At 47.0% G+C, this 12,816-nt stretch overlaps 1 protein-coding gene across 3 annotated transcripts in view; it reads right to left on the bottom strand.

Moving 5' to 3' along the window:
* The window catches only part of RORA (RAR related orphan receptor A), a gene marked incomplete at its 5' end in the record, with an annotated part of 381,112 nt that extends 368,496 nt beyond the window's left edge, over window positions 1–12,616 (bottom strand). The window contains one exon of one of the 3 annotated variants that reach the window (XM_081170619.1): window positions 12,046–12,616. In XM_081170619.1, the coding sequence (XP_081026745.1) occupies window positions 12,046–12,259 (214 nt within the window). Of the gene's footprint in view, window positions 1–11,921; window positions 11,979–12,045 lie in introns of those variants that run through there. The other 2 variants (XM_081170616.1, XM_081170621.1) reach the window with 2 other exon arrangements.
* Between the last annotated feature and the right edge of the window lie 200 nt (window positions 12,617–12,816).

A 12,816-nucleotide genomic window follows, 5' to 3' on the forward strand; every position in this document is an offset into this window, starting at 1 on the left:
GGTGCTTAGTGGTACATTTGCCGCAGCTGAACCAGACACCTCCATCTCCCCAGTTGCATTAAAACATGTCTCTCTCATATCGGTCTCTACAGTCACAGCAGGCGCTGTAACTCTCCAAAGGTCTGACTTCACCAGCAAAGGCACTTCCGAAACAGATGGATGCCAACCATTTAGTGTGGCTGTTTCGTTTTTATAAATTGTATGAAATGTCAATGCTTTCTATAAATTTTTCTCTTTCCCCCTGCCCAACCACAAGCACCACATAACCATAAAACTCATTTTGCACTTGTTTAAAACCCATCTTTTAATGTGACAGTTCTTACACTTTGGAACTCCTTGCCTATTGACATTAGGCAGGTGACTTCATTGTACTGTTTTTGGCATCTGCTAAAAACAATTTTGATCAGACAAGCCTACACAGACATGTGGAAAGTTGCTGTATGCCTTAATCTGTATTTAATATATTTGTAATCTGTATTTTAATAACTTTTTAAATAGTTTTTTAACTGTTTTAACTGATATTTCTATTATCTATTATGCATTTTTGTATGTTATTTCCCCTAAAACAATGCATTTTTGCATACTTTACTGGGCTGGAGAACTGCACTCCAGAGACCTGCAAAATCTGAAGGGAGGATTTCTAAGGACGTCTGTGTTTCAGTTCTCCATATTGTTTTGGAAAGTGTGGATTTGGCAGATTTGCCTTTAAGTACAAACCGAGTCAAATTTCTCCCATATTCCTACAACATGGGCGCAGCCAGGGTTTTTGCTAGGGGGTCAGGACTTTTCTTGGGGAGGCAGAACTGAGGCGACTGGTCAGTTAGTTTAGTATTTCTATTGTTTTACTTGGTGGGGGGGCAGCTGCCGCCCCCCTTGGCTACACCCGTGCCCTACAACAAAAACACATAAAGTATTGGGGGATGTATCTCCCTTGCTGTCTCAAAGGCCAACCACTAGAGCTCAGAAAGCTCTTAAACTGTGGTGGTGGTGGCGCACACACTTACTTCAGAGTAAATCCACTGAACTCAGTGGGACTTCACTTAGATGCATGGGAGTCAGGCTGACTCTTTGCTAGGAAGAGAGAAGCACATATTCTCCTCTCTGGAGATGATTTATCATTACCCACGAATTGCCAAAGGGAGAACTGAAGTCTCCATAAGCGGGAAGTCTCTAAATCACGGGGTGCATCATTCTTAAAATATACCAGGACTGTCTGGCCCCAGACTACACTGCAGAGTCCAAAAGTAAGAAAAATGCCCATGTGAGAAGAGCAGGGGGGGGTCGTCAGCTGGACATCAATTAGTGGAAGGGGGATGTGTATTTTGGACAATGCTTAATGGGTGGGGAGCCTAAAGGTGTGAGCTGTAGGCACAGGGGGATGTGAGCGAGGGAGTGCGCTGAGCACCTCCAATGGCCACTAGAAGCCCACCAAGATGCCTTCAGTTATTTCATCATACAATGGCCAGGCATTTCCACACAAGGACTAAGATGTTTTTCTTACTAAATCGAACACAGATTCCCCAGGATTGCCTCTCCCATGATGTATCAACTGCCAGGAGGTGCAACCAACACACACATACGCACAGCAACAGCCACAACCAGCCCAGCCCTGTGAAAACAGACACCTTCTTGCTTTGAACATTCATGCATCATGCAAACTTATCAGCAATCCAGAGCAACATTAGCATCAAGCACAGCTGGCACATATTCCAGGCATCAAAAAGAAGCCATGTCAGCACCAGGAGGGCCTTACTGGGAAGAGCATTCCACAATCAGGGGACCACAATGAAAAAGATGCTCTCCCTTCTGGCCACTCGCTGAGCCTCTCTCTAAGCAGACACCCCAGGAAGGGCCTCGACTAGGAATGGTACAGGTTATGGAGGAAATAGGTGTGTAACAGCAGCCCTTGTGAGTAGCTTCTAGCCACTGGTCTGGGCTGTGTGGGAACACTCCAAATCTGGATTTGGGTGCAGCCACGGCAACAAGTCCACTTTACCTAAGAGGTCACTCTACCCCATACATGGATGCCCGACCACTTTGATCGGTGTTACAGATGCCACATAATATCTGTTCCACACCTTGGAACTCCCTGCTTATTGATGTCAGACAGACACCTTCACTGCTAAGAACATTTTTGTTTAGGCAAGCCTATCCAGATGCTTAGAAAGCTGTTGCAAGCTCGAATCTATTTTTAGTCTATTTTCTTTTAAGTTTTAAAGTCTTAAATGACTGTTGTTAATTCTTCTTATTGGTAATTTTATTGTTTTATCTTTATTTAAACCATTTAGAGGTGTGTGGAGGGGTTGTTTTTTTACAATCAAGTGGTGTGTATGTAAATTTTATGAAATCAGTCAGGGAAAATGGCTGAAACTCCACATACACAAGAAAGCTAAATAGCCAAAGCAGGGGATCTTCTTGTGAGGCTGCTCCATCTCCTTCTGATTTGAGATAACATCATTACCTAATTATAATAGCCTAAATAGAAATAACATGAATTCTACTTTCTGAAGCCTTGAGTTTTTCTGCAGAGCTGACAACCCAGTTCTGTATTCTAAAGACAACACCCAGACCAAAGGGGACTTCATGCAAAGGAGCATGAAGTCTTACGTCAGTAATATTACAGCTGCCTGTCTTTTCTTCACAACGGTTCAGGTAGCACAATGGGGTCAGCCAGCCGTCTTAACAGAAGCCATGGCAGCCTGAAATTTGCAGGAGATATCTACACTATAGATCAGGGATGGGAGATCAATTACCCTCCAGATATTGCTGGGCTCCAATTCCCATCAGGCCCAGCCAGCATGACCAATGGTCAAGGATGGTTGGAGATGTAGTCCAAAAGCATCTGAAGGGCCACAGGTTCCCCATCCCCATATGGACCTGAAAGAGTAGTTATTATGTTCCCCTCCCAATGAATTCTGGGAACTGTAGTTCTATAGGAAGGAGAGCGAAGCAGAATTCTCAGCTCTCAACCAAGTGTAAATTCCTTGGATTCTTGGTGAGGAAGCTGTTTCAGCTAAACTGGTATAAAATTGACACAAGTTTGTCATGTAGAGATAAGCCAGTAATCTTGAAGGGTGAAATCTAGTTCCTCAAGCAACCAGGCATCACGCTTCCATAGTTCAACATGCCACAGGGTCAAGATAGAGACAAAGGTACACACATGTTAATAAGCATAGCCAGAAATAGGCTCAAAAGAAACAAGTTTCAAGCAGCTGAATCCTCAGCACCCGTGAACATCTTTCCCAATTTACAGGGTGGCAGAGACACCTGGAACAGCTCTCAGTCATATTAGTCTGTTGCAACAGCTTAAGAGTCCTGTGGCATCTTAAAGACTAACAGATTTATTGTGGCAGCAGCTTTCTTGGACTACAGCCCAGCTCCTGATGGAGTGGGATACAGTCCATGAAGGCGTATGGTGCAATCAATCTGTTAGCCTTTAAGGTGGCACAGGACGCTTTTACTGTTTTGAAAGCAGCTCAGAGAAGCTAAAAGCAATTCACATTATACAGCTGGCCAACAGGGTAAGACAAGTCAGCAAGCTTTTAGCCTTTGCTGTTCTCAAGGATCCACATTTGTCCACCCGCAGACTGAACCACAAACACTCCCACAGCGCTCTACACACCTGCGTTAGGCGAAGGGGCATCAAACAGGGCAGGGAGGCCCCAGATGGTCTGTGCATTAGGCATGCACATCTGCAAAGGACAACTGCTTGCTCAGACTTCTCCGTGCAAAGGCTTTCCACATGTTCCAGAAAAACCCTCATTGTGCAGGGTTCCAGAATGCACGGGTCATCTAGGCACAGAGACTAGACTGTGCAGAGATGTCCACATCTAACATGGTAGCAGTGCCACACAGTCTTGGGACAGAGCCGAGGCACCATCCCATAACTCGAATGCCGCTCCTTGACATGACACAAGCACGGAGCAGGGGGTTGGGGGCTCTGCAAACCCCTGCAGTGTGCAAGAACTCATTTAAAGATTTTAATCCTTATAAAAGGATTGGGCAAAGGCATGGAAAAGGTTATGGATGGCTCCTAGCCACAATGGCTATGCTCTGTCTGCTTCTGAATACCAGTTGCTGGAAACCCCAGGAGGGAGGGAGGGAGGGAGGCAGAGAGAGCTTTTGTGCTCTGGGGTCCTACTTGCTGGTTTTCCACGGCACCAGGCTGGCCACTGTGGGAAGAGGATATTGCATGGCATGGGCCCCCTATGGCCTGATCCTGCAAGCACATCTCATGTTCCTCTCTTATATTTCTTTCTCTACCCCATCTTCCAGTGTCTCTTTTGTGCAGAAACAGCACAATCCTAGCAGTAAACCGGCATCCTTGAAAGCTGTAATGCAACTGAGTCCGACAATGGAGGTCATCTCAATCCAAGTGCTGCTTTGCCACCTCCAGCCAGCTTTTGCATTCAGCTTGCTCTTACACTGCTGCTGGCTTCCTTTCCACAGCACCTTTTCACGCTGCTATAATGCCAGCCCTGGTGTCGCTTCTTGGAGCACATCTATTCCTTAAAACTTGCCACCGTCCTAGTGGGTTGCTTTAGAACTCTATCAAAAATTATTAGATCAAATTACAAAATGAAAGACACCGCAGCGGGTTGCTGCCACTACAGCACTAATGCATTTCTGCCATTCAGCAAGACTTTTACTGTTGCTCCTCAAAAGCCAACCGCCACAAGCTGCTTAAGCGATCTTGGCAGTGGCAGCAGCAACAGCGAAAGAGGCTGGGGCAGGGCAGGGCAGGATGGAAGTAAAATTTTTCCAGTTGTATCAAAAGGAAAACCAAAACATCCTATTGATGCATGATGCCTTTGATACCGCCATGTGTGTGACTTGGTGTATACTGTGTTTATGCACAATTTAACCCATGCAAACTAGTTCTTTCACATTATTGTTCCCACCTTACCTTACATGTGCCCACTCAACTGCTTTGATTGGCAGAACTGGCACTGTTACAGGTGCTGCATAATACTCAAAAGACTTACTGAAATCAATATTAGCAGCAGTAGCAGCAGTAGTAGTAGTAGTAGTAGTAAAGGATATGTACAATTGAATATACTGGTATATGTACACTTATATACTCCATGACCTGCAGTATGAAAAGCAGATTGAGAATATATGGGTAAAAAATGTAGGAGAGAGAAACAACAGTGACCTTACTGTGGGTCTCTGCTATAGACCCCCAAGCCAGACTAAAAACTTGAAAGATGCCTTCCTAAAGAAGATTTCCAAACATAGTAGTCATGGGAGACTTCAATTTCCCTGATATCTGTTGAAACTCAAATTCTGCCAAGGGTGTAAGGTCCAACAAATTCCCCCATTGCCTTGCTGACAACTTCATTTCCCAGAAGGCGGAAGAAGCAACAGGGAGGAACTGATCAAATAAGTCAAAGAACTCAGAAACCTGGGAGGAAGTGATCATACAAAGGCAAGGGAAAGCTGAGTGTAGTCAGACACGCACTCTGGACTTTAAGAAGGCCAGTTTCAAAAAGCTTAAGGAGCTACTGGGTGTGATCCTGTGGTCAGAAATATTCAATGAGAAGGGAGTCCAAGAAGGATGGGAGTTCCTAAAAGGAGAAATATTGAAGGCCCAAATGCAGACAAAACCAACAAGAAAGAAAAGTGGGAGACATCTAAGGAAACCGGTGTGGCTGCATAAGGAGATTACAGATGAGCTGAGATTAAGAAGGGCATGTATAAGAAATGGAGGAAAGGAGAAATCACAAAGGAGGAGTATATATAAGTAGCCAACAGTTGCAGGGGGAAAGTCAGGCTGGCTAAAGCTCAGAATGAGCTCAGGCTTGCAAGAGAGGGTAAAAATAATAATAAAGGTTTCTTCGGCTGTGTCCAAAGTGAGAGGAAGAACAAGCAAGTGGTAGGTCCTCTGCATGGGGAACACGGAGAAATGCTATTAGGTGACAGAGAAAAGGCAGAACTACTCAACACCTACTTTTCCCTTGTCTTCACCCAAAAGGAAAGTGATGCCCAACCTGGTGATAACAGAATAAATGGTGTAAGGAGGGAGCTGCAGCCCAAGATAGGAAAAGAGGTAGGAAAGAAACACCTAGCTACTTTATTTTTTTTATAAAGTTTTTTATTTATACAACAACAAAAACCCAAATACCAAATTACACACAAATTACAAAAGTAACCATAGACACATAATTTTCTTAGCAAGCAATAAAAGATCTATTGGTCTTAACACTAAAGACCCAATCTCCCATCTATTCCATATTTCAAATTCATATTACTTATTGCCAATACACATTTTTTTCATAATTAAACTTATTCTCAATAAATAATTTCTTATATCTACCTTGCAACTATTACTAAAGTTCCTCGAATGCTGCAAAAGAATTTAAATTACTATATTTATTTTTCAGATATTCTTTGAAAACCTCCCATTTAGAAACAAATTCCTGTTTTGATTTATTCTTTATTTTTTCTGATAAACCATCTAATTCGGCATATTCTGTCAGCTTTTGGCTCCAATCTTGTATAGAGGGGATTTCATTACTCTTCCATTTTGCTGCGATCTCTTGCTGCCGTCGTCGCATATAAAAAGATACCCTTCCTCTTTTGTGGAATATCCAAATCTGTTATTCCTAGGAGGTAGGCCTCTGGTTTTTTATTGAAAGAGATCTTTAGCATTTTTTGCAGTTCTGCATGTATACTCTCCCAGAATACCTGTATTTTCCTACATGTCCACCACATATGGTAGAATGTTCCTGAGTCTCCGCATCTCCAACAATTACTTGACACATTTTTATACATTTTTGAAAGTTTCCATGGGAGAAACACCTAGCTACTTTAAATGAATTCAGATCTCCAGAGCCTGATGAGCTGCATCCAAGGATACTAAAGGAGCTTGCAGATGTAATCTCATAGATCCTGTCTATGATCTTTGAGAATTCTGGGAGAACAGGTGAGGTCTCTACAGACTGGAAGTGGGCAAGTGTTGTCCCCATCTTCAAAAAGGGGGGAAAGATCCAGCTAACTACTGACCGGTGAGCTTGAGAAGAGTACTAGGGAAGGTCCTAGAACAGATAATTCAACAGTTGGCCTGTGAGCATTTAGAAAGGGATGATGTGATTACTGAGACCCAGGATAGGTTTCTCAAAAAAAAAAGTCATGCCAGACGAACCTCATTTCTTTTTTGATGGAATTACAAACTTGGTGAATCAGGGACATAGTGTATCTTGATGTCAGTAAGGCTTTTGACAAAGTGATATTCTTGTGAGGAAACTGGTGAGGAAGCTTGTGAGGTAGCTGGTAAAATGTCAGTTAACTGTTAGATGGCTTTGTAGCAGGTTGACAGACTGTACCCAAAGAGTACCTATTAAGGGTTCCTCAGCATCCTGGGGAAAAGTGACAAGTGAGGTGCCACAGGGTTCTGCCCTGGGCCCATTGTTGTTCAATGTCTTTATAAATGACTTGGATGAAGGAACTGAGGGGATGCTCATCCAATTTGCAGATGACATCAAACTGAGAGGGATAGCTAATGCGACAGAAGACAGAATTAGAATTCAAAAGGACCTTAGTAGATTGGAGAGCTGGGCACAAGGTAACAACATGAATTTCATTAGAGACAAATGTCAGGTTCTGCACTTAGGCAGGAAGAACCAGCTGCACACATATAGGATGGGGGACACTTGGCTTACTAGCAGTAGATGTGAAAAGGAACTAGGGTTCTTAGTGGACCACAAGCTGAACATGAGTCAATAGTGTGATACAGCAGCAAAAAAAAGTTAGTGCTATTCTAGGCTGCATCAACAGAAGTATAGCGTCCACATCAAGGGAAGTACAGTAATAGTACCACTCTGCTCTGCCTTGGACAGACCACACCTGGAATACTGTGTCCTGTTCTGGGCTCCACAATTTAAGAAGGATGTTGACAAGCTGGAATGTGTGCAGAAGAGGGCAAGCAAGATGATCAAGGGTTTTTAAAACAAGCCTTATGAGGAACGGTTGGAGCGGGACATGTTTAGCCTGGAAAAGAGGAGACTGAGAAGAGATATGGTAGCCATCTTCAAATATCTCAAGGGCTGTCACATGGAAAAGGGAACAAGCTTGTTTTCTCTTCTCTGGAGGGTAGGACTCGAGGCAATGGCTTCAAGTTATAAGAAAGGAGATTCTGACTAAACATATGAAAAAACTTTCTGACAGTAAGAGCTCTTGGTTAGTGAAATGGTCTCCCTCAGGAGGTTTTTAAGCAGAAGTCGGGTGGCCATCTGTTGTGAATGCTTTAGCTGAGATTCCTGCATTGCAGGGGGGTGGACTAGATGACTCTTGGGGTCCCTTCCAACTCTACAATTCTACAATTTTATTATTTATTATTTATATGTTGCCCATCTAACTGGGTTACCCCAGGCAGCATGGGCAGTGTCCTACAAATAAAAACACAGTAAGACATCAAACATTGAAAACTTCCCTATACAGGGCTGCTTTCAGATGTCTTCTAAAAGTCAAATACTGGGTAGTTGTTTATTTCCTTTACATCTGATGGGAGGGCGTTCCAAAGGACAGACACGACTACTGAGAAAGCCCTCTACCTGTTTCCCTCTAACCTCACTTCTTGCAGTGAAGGAACAGCCAGAAGGCCCTTGGAGTTGGATCTTAGTGTCCAAATAAATAAATATTCCAAATTCGTGAAGTTTAGCATGAATGTAACCCTACGTGTAGCTTCCTAGAGCTAAGCTCCATTGAATTCAGTGTTGCTTACTTATCCAACTCCAAAGCTTCAACCTGTAAAACACATTGAGTCAAATGCAGAAATGCAGACTTTAACTTTGGATTAGAAATGCAAACAATCTTGTGAAGAAGTGTTACTGGTTAAACTGCTCACCTGAAGTAGGACCTCCATCAAAGAAAAGCAGTATCTAGCCTCTCTGCTTGGTTATTTTTCTCATTATGAGAAAACTATGCTAACCCTGTCACAAACTTGTAAGCTTCCTCATCACTACATTCAGTTGCTGGAGCAAGGAGACTTCATCAATGATTCCAGCCCTCTGGCAGATGACATCACTCCCACTTGGAATAAATCCCGAGTCAGGTTCCCCTTCCACTACACCCCTAAGGATATCAAATGGCAGGCAGCTGCAGCCTTCATCCACAAAGCCTTTGCTCAGAGAGTCAGTGAGCTTCCAGCTCTGCTGCAGGTGTTATGCTAGAAGGAAATGCCAGTTCCACTTTTCCAACCATTTTACACACTGGAAGCAGATATTATTTTCTGCCAACTCCATTATTACATTATCCACATCATAACAGCCATTGCAAACATTTCCCTTCTCCTGAGCATAGAAGCCAGAACTCCTGCAAAAGCAGAGACATTTCTGCTTTGCTCAGTGTTGACATCCACAAAGGAGGCCCATTGCATCCCCCCACCCTCAGCTAAGGCTTTCCTTGGTGGATGCTCTCCCGCCCCTGAACTCAGCCGGTCCCCTGAACTTACGTATCCCCCCCCCCGTTACTTCCATTCAGGTTGTTACATAAGGGCAGTGCTTGCGTGCTGAGACACACACACAGAGCCTGTGTACATTTTCACTTTCCCTCCTGATTTAATCCTCTCTACAATTGGTTTGGGGGTGGGCGGGGGACAATGAGGATAGAGAAAGAGAGCAAAGCAGCATCACTGCACATTTGGGTCAGCAGGTTAGCAGTTTCAAAAGCCTAAACCGTTTAAGATCACCGTGATAAGGATGGAGCACAAGTCGCCATCGCCATCAACTGTCGAGGTCGCCTTCTACTCCTTCTCCCAGGCCTTTTTTTATTTCTATGGCAATAATAACAGGCACACACACACACTTCAACTCTGGTTACATAATTTCCCACAGACTTGCATGGCTTAGGCTGGGAAGGAAACAGAGATGTGCAGAGAGAGAGAGAGAGGAGTGCAGGAGTATTCTCTGCACACTGTAGATTTCACTCTCTCACTCCCCGCTCTCTTCTTTAAGGGGGAGGGGGAGGAAAATTCCAGGGTAAACAATAAGGTGGGATTAAGCTATCTGAAAGCAGAGAAAGTTAAGGAGGGATGGAGCCAGCAAAAAAAGAAGAAAAGGGAGGTTGTATAACAGCAAAAGTCCTGCCGCTTCGTAAACATTCCCCCCCCCCCCAAAAAAAAATCTGGCTCTCCTCAGACACATTTTCGCCAGTGTTTCTGATTAACGTTGTTATGTAACCAGCTTTTACATTCCTTTTCGTGGAAGCCACCATCCCAAGGTCCCTTGCAAATGCCAAAAAAATGCCTCTCTCTATACGTATTGCAAATACAATTATACACATTTCTTCCACTCCCTAGAGTTGCATTTAAAAAATCTCGGGAAATTGCCCCCCCCACACACACACACACTCGCAAGCACGCACTCCTGATGTCAAGGGGTGTCTATCATCTTTTATTCCGCCGCCCCCCCCCCCGCTGTACGGGGATCGCCAGCCAAGGAGGAAGCTGCTCGGAATGGAAGGCGTGGCCTAAATTGGGAGGAACAAACAACAACAACAAATAATATTGGAGCGCACATGATCAGCCATATTTTGAGCAGCGTCGAGAGGGGGGCACCAGCCTGCCTTTGCAAGCCCCCTTCCCTCTCCAAGCCCAGATCCTCTGTCTCCAGTGCTGTGCCGACAGCTCCCCCCGCCTCCAAAATAATAACCCCCACTGACAGAAGACAGTCTTCTAGCTATGGGCTTGCTAGATCCAACTTGTAGCTTGGCATAGCAAGGCGAGCATGGCTACGTTCTCACAACCTAGTGAATCGGTCCCGCATCTCTCCTCCATGCCTACTTTATTTACAGAGGAGAGTTAATCCTTCATCATCACAAAGAAAGCAGATCACACCAATCCACGTTTCTGGAAGTCCTCTGGGCTTTAACCGTTGGCACGCCAAGCAGAAAAGGGGGGCGCTCGCCTCCCTGCGCTAAAAAAGCCAGGTAGACCCGCGTTGCTAAACGCGCGCGCGCCCCCGCATCCCTCAGCAACCGCGAGGTCTTTTTTGTTTCACCGACGGTGAAGCCGCCGTCCGCCCGGCGCTGAACTTCGCGTGACCTGCACGTGTCCAGAGGACCTGACCTGCGCTCGCCTCCAGACCGTGAGAAAAGCGCGCAACGCGGGACGTTCAAAAAGCAGAGGCGAGCAGAGGACTCCTGCCAGATCCAGGAAGGAGAGGTCAACGGCCTCCACCTGCCAGCAACAACTCCAAAGGAAACAACTGCACCACCCCAGTGTGCAAACACGGAGCTCCTCGAGCTCGTCTGAACGCTTCCATCAACACGCTTCAGGAAGAAACCACGCAAGAAGCCAGCCCCGCCCCTCCAAAACTCTGCCCACCATTTAATAATGGAACAAAACAGACACCTATATTTAAAAAGGAGTCGGGGAGAGAGGGAGAAGGAGAAGCACCTGCCAATCCAAAGTGTTTGATTCCTTGACTTGGGGCTGAAACCCTCTTTGCCTTGTGGGAGATAAATCCCACACCCCAAATCCCAGACCCAAAATGGCATTTGGGGACTTTTATTTTCCGGCGGGGCGATGTTTTTGCTGCTCTGGCCAGTCCCGCGTCCTCGCCTCTACACGTGCACGTCGGCAAAGACGAGCCCGGCCCTTCGCCTCCCGCGCCTCGCCCGGGACACGTGCTGAGAAAGGCAAGCGCGCCTTTTCAGGCAGGCCAGTTCCGAAAACAAAAACATTCCAACCAGGGGGAACGTGTGAACGGGCCTTCGGAGTCTCCTCCCACCAAAAGGCCGGGCTTGTCATGGAAGCAAAGGCTTGTGGTTTCTTTTCTTTTTTTTTTAATCCATTAAAAGTTTGCAAGGTAGCATGTCGAACCAGATATACATATACATAGACATATATATATGTGCACACATATACATACTGTACATACACCCCTATACAAACACGCACGCACATATATATATACACATACTTATATACATATCTGGAGACGGAAAGGAGACGTAATCGTGGGTCGACCCCGGCCCTGGCCGCGGGGATCCCGGCGGAGGGGGCTTCTCTCTCCCCCCTCCCCTCCCCCTTCCCCGCTTTCCTACCTCCTCCTCCGCCGCCGCCGCCGCTGCTGCTGCTGCCCGAGTAGCTCTGCCTGCGGTTGGGAGCCGGCGGCGGTGGCGGCGGCGCCTCTCCTTTCCGGGCCAGCTCCGCGCCGGCCGCGGGATCCCGGGCTGCAGCGCCGGCCGTGGCCGCGGCGGCGGTTTCGGAGCCCGGCTCGGCGGCGGCGGGCTCGGCGGCTGCGGGCGCGGACTCCATGTTTCTGGCTGGGCGATCGCGCCGCCTCGCCTTGGCGCGGCTGCTGCTGCTGCTGCTGCTGCCGCCGCCGCCTCTGCCCCCTCCCGGCCCGGCTTCGGAGACGGCGAGCGCGCCCGGGGGGGCGGCCGCGGCGGCTGGGCCAGGGTGGCTCCCTGGGCCGGCAGGACGGGGCGGGGGAGACGGAGAGGGGGCAGAAGAAGGAGGCTGCGAACGGGAATGATGCTGGGGGGGGGGGGGGCGGCGGGGAGAGGCAGAGCGGAGCGAGGCTGAGCCAGATGGGAGACGAGCTTGCTTGGCTGTGACCACAAGCAGCGCTAGCGAGAGCTTTAACGGGGACCCCGCGCTCGCTCGCTCTTCCCACCCCCTCTACTCCCGTGTAGACGCGCGCAGCCCCTGCCCAGGCAAGGCTCGAACCCGCTGGGCTGCCGGGCTGCCTTCGCCTCCCAACGCCCCCCCCCCCCCCGCCACAGGAGATCCTGGGCTTCTGGATTGGATGGTCTTTTGTCGCGCATCTGGGCTCCTCTGGCGCCTTCTGGTTTGGTCTTTGCTTTCCAGGA

Source organism: Podarcis bocagei (assembly GCF_964188305.1).
Source record: "Podarcis bocagei genome assembly, chromosome: 14".
Taxonomy (NCBI): domain Eukaryota; kingdom Metazoa; phylum Chordata; class Lepidosauria; order Squamata; family Lacertidae; genus Podarcis; species Podarcis bocagei.